Here is a 15540-nt window from a genome sequence, read left to right as displayed (position 1 = left end):
GTGTCGGAATTTGAATCTTGTCTACAACTCATTGGTCAACGGACACAATTTTTGTATGATACACTGGTACATGTGAAAGTCTTCCATAAATATATCTAGACATTGACCTTTTATAGGAAAATTTTTAAATATACTGATATACCAGTGTTTCAATGATTTTTAACTATTAATTGTAATTATAAAATCAGTATACCTGTACACTTGAAATTTTTCCCCTTTTATAATGTGACAATCGTATGCTGAAGTATTAATGACATGCCAGTCTAAGATTGCCATGTGTCATTCCCACATCAGTTTTGGATGTTTCATCACCATCTCTGATTATCAATCATGTTAATCCCAATTCCCACAGAATAAATTATAATTTACCCAAAATTAAAAAAAAATAAACACAAACGCCGTTGTCTGAGAACACTGCAAAATAACAATATAAATCTAGCTTTCCCATGTATATTACTCTAAATCATCTATATCTTCATGAATTCATCTTCTTATCTTAATCAAGGTTGCTACATATACAAATTGTTGTTTTACAACCATGCAACAAATGAATTAATTACATATTACATTGGATTGAATGACTTAAGAAGGTATACTGAAAGTACCGATCAACTGTCCTTCCCTGAACTTGCCTCTGGAAGTTTGAATGTGGGAGGCTTATCAACACCTTTTCTAGAGTACTCCCTCCATCTTCGTGCCGCCGCGGCAGCTCTTTTTGCTCTTTCTTTAGCTTCCTCTTCTGCAAAATAATGGTTTCCATTTCAATGACTAGATTACAGTCTAACATAATCTATAGCATTTCAAAGTGTACAACTTTTTGGTAATTTCTCATTCTCCATACCTGAACTTTCATAGTCTTCCGGGTTTCCCCAAAGATTTTCCCAGTATGAGTCTGTTCTATCAGAACGTTGCTGCTTCATCATTCTCATTTTTGCTCGTTCCTGCGAAAAATCCATGACAATTCAACTCTGGAGGCAACTCAAGGGTTGTAAGAATTCGGTATTATTCAGCAATTATTGTATTATCTTAAATTGCAGAGCATTTCATTTCTGCTAAAAGAATAATATTCCAGATTATGTACAAACTTTTGTTACTTGTATAGTTGTATGGGGCTGGGATGAATTGGAATGCTTGAATTCATTCATATCAAAGCTAAGATGTTTATTCAAATACTCATTTTCGAAACTCGGACTTACCAAGACTTTCGATTGTCTCTTTTCCCATCGAGAACTAGCCTGTAAAAAGTGCATGCTCGTCATGTTAGACGAGGAAAGAATTTAATAAAAACATGCATTAACCGAACTCTTAAACATTCAGATAAAACATTTTCTCTGAAACCAAGTTTGAAACTTAAAGGGGCATCTAGTGCAGATTGCAGGATGGAAAATGAAATGTTCTTATAGATTATAACATTCTAAAAATGCTTCCTCAATTCATGTTATGATGATCTTTCATTATTTAAGCAGAATATGACAACCACTGCTGTGTTTCAACCGAAGAAATCACATCAACCCAGCACTATCCATTGCATGAATATGAAAAGTTGGCAGGAAAATCTATGAATATTTAAATAATCTAACTGTCAATGCACTATTCTTACCATTCTGAAAACATCAAATGATGCTCCTCCCATTCCTGAAAGCATTAGGGCTACCTGCTCATGATCAAAGGGACAGTGCATAAATTGTGTACCAAACACTTAACACAAAAACTTTACTTTATAGTAAAGGCCTTACGTTGACTCTTTCTATTCGACGCATTTCATCTTCAAGTAATGATAGTTGTGCAGCAGATGTCCAATGAATGCAGTCTACAGGGCTAAAATACCCCCCCAAAAAAAGGTCAAATTAATTCTAGTAATCTTCATTAGCTTAGTTGCTACACAGAAATATTATTTCCATGCCAGAACTACTAATACTCAAATATCTGAGATCCCAATGAAAAAGGAAGGAACTGTGAACTTCTAATAGGCAGAGGCATGGATTTTTTAAGTGTTTGGGATTGGAATTATCATCAATAAAATCAATACATGGCCGGTTTCATAATTTTTTTTTTTTGCTGTTAGAAAACAGTGAATATCATAAAATGTAATTAGCTTGATTCATGAGAGTTCATCATCATGTAGCCTGTGACTAAGAAGAACTTAATCTTACATTCACTGTCACCAGAAGTAATCTTGTTCAAGGCACGGTCAAGAAAGGCGCAATAATATTAGAAATCATCAATAAATATAGTCTATTAGAGTGATGTTCATAGACATACCAACTGTCAATCGCCTGCTGAACTAATTCAGGGTTCCCACATTGGCTATATACCCTAGCTCTTCCAAAGTCTTCCTCTATTGCAAACACATCAGGGGCTACATTGGTACAATTTTTGCAGCCTGTTGAAGGATTTGAAGCATAATTACATACATGGAAAAGCTTTGGAGACTCTAAAGCATCATCTTACACTAAAAATAAAGCATATTATTTAAAGCATTTTGCACTCAGGAAGTAGTCCCTTTTGCATGACTTGAATGAATCCTACTAATACATTTTTAAATACAATTTCCTATAAAAGAATCGTTACACAGAGAATCACGGCTCTTCTTTGTTTGTAAAGAGGTAAAATAGGTAGACATTAAGGGCATATGAAATGTGTTTGGTGCTGACATGAATATAAAAAAACAACACAGTAACACTGTATATAGAGTAAAGTACCTATGCAGCTGAATTCATCAACAAAAGCATGATCCTTGGGGCTAGAATCATCCACAAAAGGATTCATTGAAGTCAAAGAATATCCATGAATTTCATCATAAACCTTGCGCTGGACGGGATCGCTGAGCACCTAATAAAAAGCACAAGGTATAGAACCTCAATAACATTTGTCTCAAACTCAATTGAAGAAACAAATGGAACTCACTGCATAGACTTCATTGATGAACATGCAGAAATTCGTAGTCTCAGGATCATTGCCACTCAAGTCAGGGTGGCAAGATTTCATGCAATCATAGTAAGCCTTCTTGATCTGAGATGGTGTGGCATCTGGAAGCTATTAACAAAGGACCAACCAAGTATTAGACACTATATATATATATATGTATGTATGTCAATCATGCTTAAGATTCAGTAAAATCCACCCAATTTAACAATTATTATGCAACTTCCAATTCTTAAGTTTGAATTTTCTAATTAGTGTGCAAATGACTAAAGCGACAGATATAATATAATACACTAGAGAGTATATTGATTTTCTAATAGAACAATACCAAAATCAATGAGATCATGGATAAGGATAACAATTAAAGCAAAAATCTTAAAAGTCATTAACACATTTTAATGGAATTATTATTTTTTTTCCCTTCTAAATGTGTGAGTTCTTGAACTTTCTAGAAGAGTTTGATTGATGCATTACCAGGCCCAAAACTGCATAATAGTCATCAGCAACAGACTCACTCCGAGAAACTGAGTCCTCAGCAGCAACTCTAACTCTGCCACCACCACCACCTCTTCTCTTGTCACCGCCACAAAGTGGTGGGGTTACAAAGTTACAAGAACTTGCAACCTTGTTAGAAAGCAAGCGCCATGAGCTTCTAGAACTTGACCACCAATTCAGTGAAGGATTCTGGATTTTGAAAGCCTCAGCAGCATACACTGGAGAGAGCAACTGAGCCATCATTCATTTGATTCTTCTAATGAACAATTTTCCAGTGAGAAGGAGCCACCTTGTTTAAACGGTGAAGTGGTTGAACAAAATTATGAAAATTTAGAAAAGAACAAAAAAGAAATTGGAAGAAAGAAAAATAAGTACGCAATTATTATATATTTATTTGGAATTTTTTGGGGTGGAAGAAACTTTGAGCAGAAAAAAATTGGAAAGGGGAATACTGAATATGCTGACATGGCACTCCCACAGCCACAAGACATCCTTAGTAACGTGAAATATGATTTAGGAAAAAGGGCTAAAAATGTAATTTAAACCTACATTTAATTGATTTCTTTTTTTTAATATGTAGTCTTTTTTTATAACTTAAAATTTTAAGAAGTTAAATTGTATATTCTAGAATTTTAAAAATTAAATATATAGAAAGTTTAGTTATCATCATCTCCACGCAATGCATGCTACTTCTTAGTTCTTATTGTGCTAGTGGACGAATACATGTTTTCTCAACTCTCTTTTTTCATTTTTTTTCTCTCTCTCTTGATAAATATGTTTTTCCAAATATATTTTTAAGGTTTAATTAATCAGATTTTTATAATTTTATCAAATTTTTAATTAAATTGTTATGTTTTTTTTAATTGAGCATTTTTATATTTTTTTTAATTAAATTCCTATCATAACAAAAACGTCTAAAATAATAAAATATTCTCTTAAAAAAAGCGAATATTCTCTTTTTTAGGATAACAGGACACTCCTATATTTTGAAAATTCCAAAAAAAACCTTTTTACTTGACTCCCACACTCATATTCTTAGTTCTAAACTTCTAATCTCTTCGTCGAGCTCTCTCCGGATCTGTCGCACAGTGGCCTCTCGCCGCGCCGCCTTCTCTCGGCGTCCCTGTTGTGGCTCGTCCCTTGTATTCTACTCGTCCCTTGTATTTTGCCGCGCCTCTGTCTCTCTCTCCCTCGCAGCGTCTCGCCTCCGTGCTTCCATGCTTCCCTCGCCTCGCCTCGCCGCACTATGCCTCCCTCCCTCCCTCCCTCACCGCGCCACCCCTCCATCCCTCGCACCTGGTTTCGCTGCCTTGCGCCTGCTCCCGTGGCTTCCGTTTCAGACAGAGCCCAGGATTAAGTTGGATGCAGGACTTGGGGGGTTGGCCTTGATTATTGTATTTCGGCTGTAGTGGATTGTCCCGATCAACTTGTTGTTGCAGTTAAAGGGGATTATGGATTCTGATTTAATGCCATTAAAGTTGAGGTATATACTGTTGAACTCATGCTTATGTGGATTGATCCCTTATTTTTAGTTATATTTTCATCCATATAATGAAATGGTTCTTATTTTAGTCTATACATTATTATTAAGTAACAACCAGTATGAGAAGTGTATAAAATTGAGAATATAATGACTGATTCTGTTGATTTACGCATGTTCTGGAAGATTTTTTTACAAGTTACTAGTGAGGACTAAGTATTGAGTAGTGGTAAAGATAAATTATAAATGAATTTTGTTGTCCTGAATTTATTGGAATTGTTTGCAAGAGCCCCTTATTCTAAAAACTAAATTTTAAATGAGTCTTTCGCTTTGTGATTAACTGAAAGTATAGTTTCAATTTCGATATGCATATTAGCAAGCTCTTAAGGAGCAAAAAATGAGAGAAAGCAGAAAAGCGTTTAGGAGAATTCACATAGAAGAAAATAGCACTGAATCTTGGTGCTTGCGCTATAATTCATCTTTATGCCTCTGATTCTCGTGTGACAGCTGAAACTATTGCAACTAAGTCTAATTAGCTGATTTGAGTCATTGTACTACACCTACAAAATTAGGAGAACTATAGCATGTGTGTTTTATAATATGAGGTAGTAACCTAATGCTTATCTTATTGCTTTTGAGAATTGGCTTTTAATTAAGGTTTGGTGCTATTCATTTGATATTATTTGTTGTTGATTTGTGTTTTTATTAAAAATCTTAGTGTGTTTTCTGATGTTAAAATTTATAATATTTTCTAGAAAAATATTTCGTTGTGACAAAGATGGTGTGAGGATGCATTGTATTCTCTGTTTATTTTTTGTGCTCGACGGCCTGTGTGTCACTTGGCATCAGTTGCAATGGCAAAAATCATATTCAAGGGAGATGATATATCAGTTTATGCTAGAGCAAGTAAGGAATTTTTTTCTGATAGAAAGAAGAGTGAACCTTAGAAAATTGCTGGTCGATGATGGTTGATACTGTTTGATATGGTTTAATTCAAGAATGTGCAGAAGAAATTTTGGACTGTTACCTTATATGTCTTGTCTTTTGTTGATACTTGAAAAAATATGTATTTCTTATTCTAGCCGGAACATAGGAAAAATTCATGCCTTTAATATACTTTTTTTGAATTTTTTGTCAATTAAATTGGTTCTCTTGTTTGAGAAACTGTATAAAAATCAATTTTTGTAAACAATTTTAGTTATTACTCTATCAATGGTTTTTATTACTATATGCCATATGCAAATTCTTCCGTTATGTTATCATAATCAATACTTGAGTGATGGAAATTAAATTTTATATATATATATATATATATATATATATATATATATATATATATATATATATATATATATTTATTACTACTATTTCTGTTTTATTTTATCCATTTTTTTGTATATTTTTAAGATAACGTATTTTGAAAGTAAAAAAATAAAGAGAATGTATTTTTGGTACAATTTGTATATAAATAAGAAAAATAATGATAGCGACAAAATAAAAAGGAGTATAGGAGTATATTTCATGTCGTAAAATCATTAAATAGGGATTATAGGAATATCTTTCATTGAATATTTATAATTTCACCGAATTTTCAATTAGATTCCTATACTTTTTTTCTTTTCAATTAGGTCTTTAGGGATATACAAGTAATTTCACAATTCACAAATATTTTTTTGACGTTTAACATTAATAAGAACTAAATTGAAAAAAAAATGTATAGGAATCCAATTGAAAAGAAAAAAAGTATAGAGACCTAATTAAAAATTTAGTGAAATTATAGAGACCTGTAGAGTAATTAAACCTATTTTTAATTAATGGTTGGATTGGAAAGTATTTATTTTGTTAATTTATTTTTTTTTTTTGCCCCTAATTGAATGAGTTTTCTAGGGTTCGCGTCTATGTTCATGCTTCAAGCAAGAGACAATCTAAAGTCTAAACCGATGTAGTTGCTGAAGCTGAAGGCAAACAAACAAAAGAGATCATTCTTTGAATTGCATTTGTTACGTAAAGGGAAGATCATTGTTGAAATAGAAGATAGTGGAAAAATAAAATAAACACCGGTATATATTGGTGTCACTTCATCTTTGGCCCAAACTTATTTGTGTCTATTTTTTAAGGCTCCATTAATTTACTTTATCTTAGTTAGTTGCTCAAGAGAGATTCTATTTCATTTCTAATTCTTGAGTTCAAAATGTGATGGGCCAAAAAAATATTGTAAAAGGTATAGTAAATTACCATCTTAGTCTTGTAAAAATAACCTAAAAAAACAAAAATTCACTTGTGCTACCCTAATAAGACTAATAGTAATAGTACTTGATAAAATATTTCAAAATACACTTGTTTTTGCCTATATTTTAAGGTATTTAATCAAATAAGATTATCTTTTAGTGGATTATAGATATACTCTTTTTTTTATCATAAAGATAGAATTGCAATCGTGATCATTTTGAGGTTTTTTTTTTTTTTTTGGCTACGATTGGTATTCTTTTACTATAGAAATTTTAGGCTAAATTGAGGCGAACAAAAATATTTGGAAACTTTTGGGTGAAGTCAACACCAGACTCTCTCGGGCCTCAAATATTTGGGCTTTAGGGGATTGTTATAAAGGCTGGAAATAATCCCAAGCCTGATCAAGCCCAATTTGGTTCAGCTAATCAACGTTGTTTATAGATGGAAGGGAAATATACCCCTCACTTCACATGTAAGTTATATGGACAATAAAGAGTTCAAAACTATCACCCAAAAAATAAAATAAAATAAAATAAAGAGTTCAAGACTAATACCAAAAAAAAAAAAAAAGAGTTCAAGACAACCTAATTAGGTTAAAATAGTTAATTATTACATAAAGCCGATGGATATTGGTTGAGTGACAATATATGATGCTTTTTAATATATTGTATCTAAATTCAAATTTTGATAATGATAAAGTGGTAGATAGAACCCTTAAATATGTATGCGAGTGCGTAATGTGGATAAGTTTATAAGTGCGTAGTGTGGATAAGTTTATGATACTTAAAATTAAAAGTTGTTCGTCTATCTTAAAAAAAATTACATAAAAAAAAGAGTCCAAAACCTATTTCGTTATAGTTGTTTAGTTATTTAAGGGTTATATTTTGAGTTCAATTCTAAGGGATAACGTCTATGTAATTAGATAGTATTGTAATTAGTTTCATAAAAAGGTAAATTCTATTGAAACTAAGAATTAGTCGAAATTTTTTAGATATTCTTTTCGTCTTATGAATGCGACATCATTTTTTAGCATTAATTAACACGGACTGAAGTTTGAAATAATCTCTTAAGAAATGTATATTTGTTTTGAACATGACATGTATATAATGATATCAGATATATATCATTGTGCACAAAAAAAAGAAAAAAATTAAATAAACAATTCGTTTCTCAAAAAATAATGAAAAATGACGTTTGTTATATTATATATATATATATATATATATATATATATATATATATATATATATATATACTCTTTTCGGTCTTTCGTATATTTTTTATGGTATAAAAAATAATTTTTCCATTTTTTATCAATTATTTTTATTGTTAGATATAACAAATGTAGAGAAAAAAAAATTCTTAAAAAATAATGGGAATGGAATAAGCTTCGCTTGGGTACTGAACATGAATCTGTTTGTACATTGTTCCTTCATATGATTAAGCTCTTTAATTTATTGTCCTTTTATTCCTTTTAGCTGAGAATACTTAGGATATACTGATATAGCATTTATCTTTATAAAAAAATGTCAATATATATCAAAGACTATTGCATATATATATATTACAATAATAATGCTAGAATCTAAGAGGAAACAAAAGCATTGAATATATGGCATATATACCAAGGACCATTTCTTTATATGATTGAGAATAAGATTATTTTTCATACATAGCACCAGTACTTACAAACACACGAGAAGCTTAAATTAAGAGCATGCATATGCATATAATAATAACAATTAACCCTTTATTTTTATTTATAGTATGATGATAACGATAGATTTAGATTAATTATTATTATCACATCATGCATGCATGAACTAGAGTACTTAATTAATTAAGCAAAAGCAACTGGATAAAGAGGATTCATAGCAAGACCACATAAACCCTTGTTAGATTTTATGTCTCTCTTCATCCTCATGTAACCATTTTCGCCCCAATTTTTGCCCCATGAATTTTTTACTATCCAATACTTAGTACCATCTTCGGTTGAACCGTAACCAACTACGGCAACATCATGGTCGGTCTTAGTTCCACATTTTCCGGCGAAAACCCCACCGGAGTAGAACTGGAAAGCCTTTTGGCCGGCTTCAATGTCAACTCCGACCGGTTGGTTCACGACGGCTTTGAGGAGCGCCTTTTCATTGTTTTTAGGAACCTTTTCGTAGCCCTTGATAGAGGCTACAGGTTCCTTCTTCTTAGAATTGCAAGTCCTATCAACATGTTTGTAAGGGTATTTTGCTTCACTTGCAATCCCTCCTTTTTTAGCTATGAATTTGAAGGCATCTTCCATGAAACCACCATTACATCCACCAGATTTTCCTCTAACACAATCTACTAGTTCTTGCTCTGAGAGGGATTCTAATTTTCCTGTGCTAATTTGGTGGATACTTTCTACTGTAGCCACGGTTGCAAAAGCCCAACAGCTACCTATAGTGTTGGGGAAAAAAGGAAGAACAAATATCAACGTTATGTTAGCAAATAATTAAATTTTTACATATTACTGTCTTAACTAATCTAGCTCGTATATTTGTTATTATTGTACATACTTAATTATTTATAAAAATAATTAGATTAATAGGTATATTAGTGCCTACTAATACATTAATATGATATACATATAACAAGTATTTTAAAAATTATATGTCATCTATGTAACAAAAAATAAACAATTTTTCATCATTTTAGTTTTCAACATTATTTTTAAAACTTTCAAATTGAAAATAAATAGCTATATGTTTTTACAATACATAAAAAATGCATATTAAATGTGTTTAAAGAATATCCAAATGTCAAATTACATTTATTATTATTATTATTATTATTATTATTATTATTATTATTATTATTTTATATTAGTAATATAAAATTATCGTCTCAAAAATGTTACATGCAAAAACATCTAATATTTAGATGAAATTATGAAACTCAGTTCATCATCATATATACTACACGAAAATTCCTTAACCTAAAATAATAATAGAAATAAACATGAAAAATACAATTATATATGGTAATTAGTAATTACATACCACAATCTTTCTGGTCCTTGATTGGAGTAACAGCACCTCTTTTCCTCCAGTCCATAGTTTCAGGAATGTCTGTGACATTTTCATACCTAAAAGGTGTTTCAATTTCTTCCATCCCCAATAGTGACCCCTTTTTACCATTAAGTGATGAAGCCTTAAATTCTTCAAAGGTTTGGTCAGCAAATTGATTAACACCAAGTTTGAAAGTTAAGTTCTTATTATTAGCATTGAATGACTCAATGAACTCAACGTTTTCTTTGAATATTTGGTAACGTTTTTCTTTTTCAGCAACATCTTTATAATACTTCCCATGTTCTACCATCCATTGCTCGTGTCTCTCGGGTGACCATGCCTCCAGCTCAACAAGCTTGCGAGACATTGTTACCCGAGAGTTCCATAAAGCAAGGACGGCGAACAAAGCTAAAACATAAAGGCTTTGGCTAAAGGAAGCCATGGATTGATGCTTGGAATAGTGTAGGGATATATAGGTGATGAGGGTTTTTGTTATGATAAGCTGAGAAGGAAAACTTGAATGTAACAAACATATATAGAGGGTGCTATTTATAGTTGCAAACTAAGTGTGTGATGTTATGATTTTCGATTAAAATTTTTAATTTATTTATTTAGTTTTTATGTGTTCAAAGAGGACCCGTCCTTATCCAATCGTGCGTCTCATTCCCAATCTCACATTTGGACCCAAATTCTTGAAGATAATCATGGTCTTAATATAAATTTCAATCCATGAAAAAGTTGAACAAAATAAAAGTTTTAAATTTGAAGTAAGAACGAAAATAAATTATGAAAATATTATAATTAAAAATAAAAAACAAATAATAAATACTGCATTTTTCGTCGGGCATGTATCTGTATATATAAAAACAACTATATTACATGTATACCAAAATCGATTACCAAAATAAACTGCTAATATAAAATATATATATTAGAATATAAGCACATATGAAAAATAAATTAAATCATATATGGTGAATTATACGGTAAAAATGTAAGTTTATAAATTTTTTTTATGGGATGAAAGAGAAATTGAAAAAGGTAGGACTTACATTTTGAATAATAATAAAATAATAAAAAATAACTATAAAAAATTTATTTTTTTCTCTCTATACCACTTCAATATATATAGTAAAATGCCCCATCATATATATATATATATATATATATATATATATATATTTATAAATAAATATATTTTTAGTTAATTTTAGTAACTAATTTTAATATATAAATAATATTTTTGATATAAAAAATTAAAAAAATCTATTTGCGTATCATCTTTAGCCACTAAAAATTTTTTTTTAGTTTATTTTTCTTTAAGTTACAGTTAAGAACTTCAACTAAAAAAAAGTCCGAATTGAAATTAAAAAAATTAAGAACTTTGTTTAGCGTCAAATTTGAACGTTCATATAACAGTATTTACTATTTACAATCAAGTTGGATTGGTCTAATAGTTAGTTTATTAATCTACTTAAATAAGTGTTAAGAATTTAAATTTTACTTTGTGCATACAATAATTCATTGACTAATAACAAACTTTTAAATAAAATTCAGTATCGCAACGAATTAGTTTTTGATTTGCCGGACTAAAGAATATCGTGAAAAACCAAAAAAATATAACAATATTTAACAAGTACCAACAATGCATGGGTAGTTGGTTTAGTTATAAAACACTAAAACATGTCCGTGATTGATCTCAAATTTGAATTCTAGAAATAAAAAATTTGATACTGAAAGCGATTAATTTTTCTTTTATCCAAATTAATGACATTTCTAATAATAAAATCTAAATATCAAATTAAAAGAGAAAAAAATGTATATTATTATTGAATTTAATTTTAATACAGTATAAATAATTTTATATACATAATTATTTAATTAGATTTATGTGTTTAGAATATATTTTAAACAATGAATTTAAAAATTAAGCATATAAAAATTAAGTTTATTAATAATGTAAAGTTAATCTCATATATTTTGGGACTTAATGCTAATAGGTGTCTATGAAATGGGAAGATAATTCCCCATACAGAGTCATAGAGAGTAGTCGTCCATGTATACTTGCTCTATATCATAAATAATCTTTTACTAAAGATATTTAGTATCAAAATAACTTTTGTACTATGACGCAAATAGTATAAGAACATTTGTAAAATGTGAAGGAAATACAAAAGAAAATATCTTCATTGCAGAGAGAAGGGTGACAATATGGTGAGATGGAAGAGTAACGAAGGGGTGACTGTAGAAAAGTTGAGTGGAATATGAATGACATTAAAAATCTATAAATTAAAGAAGAATTATGTAAATGAAGATTATGAATTTTTTTTTTTATATATATGACATGCATGTAAAATGATTAAAAAATATATATAAAAAATAAATTATTAAAAATAATTAAGTATATATATAAATTTTGGGGATTAGTAGGGACGGAGTAAAAATTTTTGCTCGGGTCTCCAAGCCTATTTCAGAAAAATTTTGTCCTCTGTTCTTGTTTCCCAAAAAAAAAATTTTGCACTCGAATCTCCATTCAAAATAATTATTGCAAGAGTCTTCGTGTCTCAGAATTTTGTCATCTCTACGACTACAACTTAAAAACGATAAATTCACAAATTAAATGAACGAAAATAACGCAGCATATACGGAAAATAAGGTAAAAATGAATATGATTCATATTAAAAAATTTGGGGGCTAGCTGGTATATATAAAGTAAAACTTTACAAGACCAATTTAACTATCAAATATTTAACATTAAAGAGGCCATTTTAACGATTCACTTTTAATTTTTATTATTGGATGTTAAATTGTAGTTTCATAAACTACATACAGAAATAGTTGCAGTAGTTGATGCAATTTCAATCATTATCAAGTATTCACCTGCTGCCACTGAGATTATTTAATTTGGAGGGAGAGGGACAAGTTTGTTTGTACAACTTGAAATTATAAATCTATTTATTACTTAACAAACCTTAGTAAGTTCATAAGCCCTTGGTACAACCTATTTATTGCAATGATGTGATATTCTAAAAATTTAAAGTGAATATGTATCCTATATAGCATTAGGGTGATAATGGGTAAGATAGAATTTAATTTGGAGCCAATTTTAATTTTATTGCATAAGTTGAAATTTTTATATAAATTCAATCTTATTTTATCTGTGAGTTGAGAATATTTCAACTCTAATTCTATTTATTTTTAGTTGTGGGTATCTAATTCTATCTATAGATTACAAAAAAATATAATATTATTATACAATTTGATGATAATTTAAATTATAACTGATTTTTATGTAAAAAAAATTAAATTATCAATTAATGATCTTCTTTTAGTGGCTAAGAATTTTTTATATTTAGTGAGAGGTTTTTAGTTCAACATCTACTTAAAATATATTTTTATATAAATATATAATATATACATATATAGGATGCAGGTTGATCGGGTAAAATTGAAACTCAATCTACACCCTACTTAATCTGCACAAAAATTCTATTGATCCGCACGAAAACTCTATCTGTACCCTATTTTATTTGTTACAGATCAAATTAACCATCCTATTCAATCGGATAGAATTGGATTAAATACTCCCAGATAGAATATATATTACCACGCCTGTATAGCACAATTACATGATTCAACAAGTGGCTTGTAATTTAAAACCATGGTTTATTACAATATTACTCCGTATTTGTTTTCTCCTTTTAGTTATGCAATATGGATTATTATTCTTTTTTCTTTATATATACATAACTTTATTTATAACAACTTTTACCATTCATTCTAGTATATGGTTGGCACATTATTGGTAACAGGCGTACTCATTCTATGTGGAAGACAAAAATTAAACAACTTGATTAATAACTTTGACTACATACCAAGATATTCTATATGAAACAAAACGGGACCATGAAGTCTCTCTCGAAATAGAAAAGCTACAAATAAATGAAATAATACAAGAAAGGGGATCATGAATATGGCATAAAAATCAAAATCAAAATCAATTTGATTGGAAAAGGATGTTAAATTGAAGGCAAAATATTATGAGAAATAGTTCTTTAGATGTTCTGATTATTTTTTCTTTTTAAACCAAAGATAGAGAGGTTTAAATTCGCAATTTTTTAATGAATATAAAAAAATTATAACATTTGAATTATAATTGATTAGTATTTAGATGTTCTAATTGCAAGTTAATATTTTGTTAAATTAATTATACTCATAGTAACAACATAATAAATAATAAACACAAAAAATACATTTATTTATTCTCAGAGCATCCAATAAATCGTCCAATATTATATATTGATATAATATTTTAGAACTACTCATTCTATGATTGTTGTGCACGTGGATGGCGACTACTTAAGTGATAGTGTTTCAACTTTTAAAAGAAAATAAATATTCAAATTAATATGCTCTAATCAAAATAGTGTCAATATCCATATCCTTATATTATTTGTGGTTGAAAAATTTACTATTTGTCTTAATTAAACTAACAATTTTAAAAATTTATGATCTCAACCGTTAATTGTATTTCTTTTTTATATTAAAAAAACACTACTCACATGCAAAATTAATATAAGACATGAAATAATTAGTTACACAATTAATATAATATTATATAATTAAATATAAATATAAAATAATTTTACATTTTCATTATATTAAAATTAAATTCTTTAACCATACCTTCTTATAAACCTTTCTTTTTATTAGCTACTTACTTGTAAGCTATTACCATAACCTACACATCATCATCATCATTATCATCATCATCATCATTAGACGAAGCAAGTACCTTTTTTTCCAATAAAATTAATCACGGTTAAAAAGTGGAAGAAATATATATATATATATATATATATATATATATATATATATATATATATATATATATGATATTATTAGTTCTCAATTTTCACGCAATTAAAGATGGATACCAACAATAAAGACATACAATAAGTTGCTGTTAGAAGCCTTACTACGCATGATAATATAATTTTTGATAAATCATGTAAACAATTGGACAGGTAATTTGTTGTTTTTAATATAAAAAAATAAAAAATATTAAAATTTATTATTTTTAAGAATAATATTATATATTTAAATTTTTTTATAAATTAAATCTAATCAAATTAAATAATAAAAATCAGAATAAAAATAATCATAATTAATTTTTATTATGTTAGATTAATTTAATTAAACTTAAATAACAAAAAAGTTTAGATATATAATATTATTTTATTTATATTTTGCTACACATTCAAACATTTTTATATTCAAGTCATTTAGTTTATGCTACATGACTTCGTTTTCTTTTTTTTTTTTCTCTTCCTCCTTCTTCTTCTTTTTTCCTCTCTTTCTCTTTTT

The 15540-nt window shown here is 28.9% G+C and overlaps 2 protein-coding genes across 2 annotated transcripts; both read right to left on the bottom strand.

Moving 5' to 3' along the window:
- Nucleotides 1-422: 422 nt before the first annotated feature.
- On the bottom strand, nt 423-4034 carry LOC112707216 (chaperone protein dnaJ C76, chloroplastic). Its single transcript, XM_025758872.3, has 9 exons — nt 3400-4034; nt 2908-3036; nt 2703-2832; nt 2263-2383; nt 1737-1818; nt 1601-1654; nt 1197-1235; nt 842-941; nt 423-739 (listed from the first exon to the last, which is right to left on the bottom strand). The coding sequence occupies exons 1-9, from the start codon at nt 3661-3663 to the stop codon at nt 609-611; spliced, it is 1050 nt and encodes a 349-aa protein (XP_025614657.1). The 5' UTR covers nt 3664-4034; the 3' UTR covers nt 423-608.
- Nucleotides 4035-8733: 4699 nt separating this feature from the next.
- On the bottom strand, nt 8734-10691 carry LOC112707215 (senescence-specific cysteine protease SAG39). Its single transcript, XM_025758871.2, has 2 exons — nt 10165-10691; nt 8734-9562 (listed from the first exon to the last, which is right to left on the bottom strand). The coding sequence occupies exons 1-2, from the start codon at nt 10613-10615 to the stop codon at nt 8970-8972; spliced, it is 1044 nt and encodes a 347-aa protein (XP_025614656.1). The 5' UTR covers nt 10616-10691; the 3' UTR covers nt 8734-8969.
- Between the last annotated feature and the right edge of the window lie 4849 nt (nt 10692-15540).

The sequence above is a fragment of the Arachis hypogaea genome, chromosome 8, assembly GCF_003086295.3.
Source record: "Arachis hypogaea cultivar Tifrunner chromosome 8, arahy.Tifrunner.gnm2.J5K5, whole genome shotgun sequence".
Lineage (NCBI taxonomy): Eukaryota > Viridiplantae > Streptophyta > Magnoliopsida > Fabales > Fabaceae > Arachis > Arachis hypogaea.
This window is presented reverse-complemented; position numbering and strand designations above follow the sequence as displayed.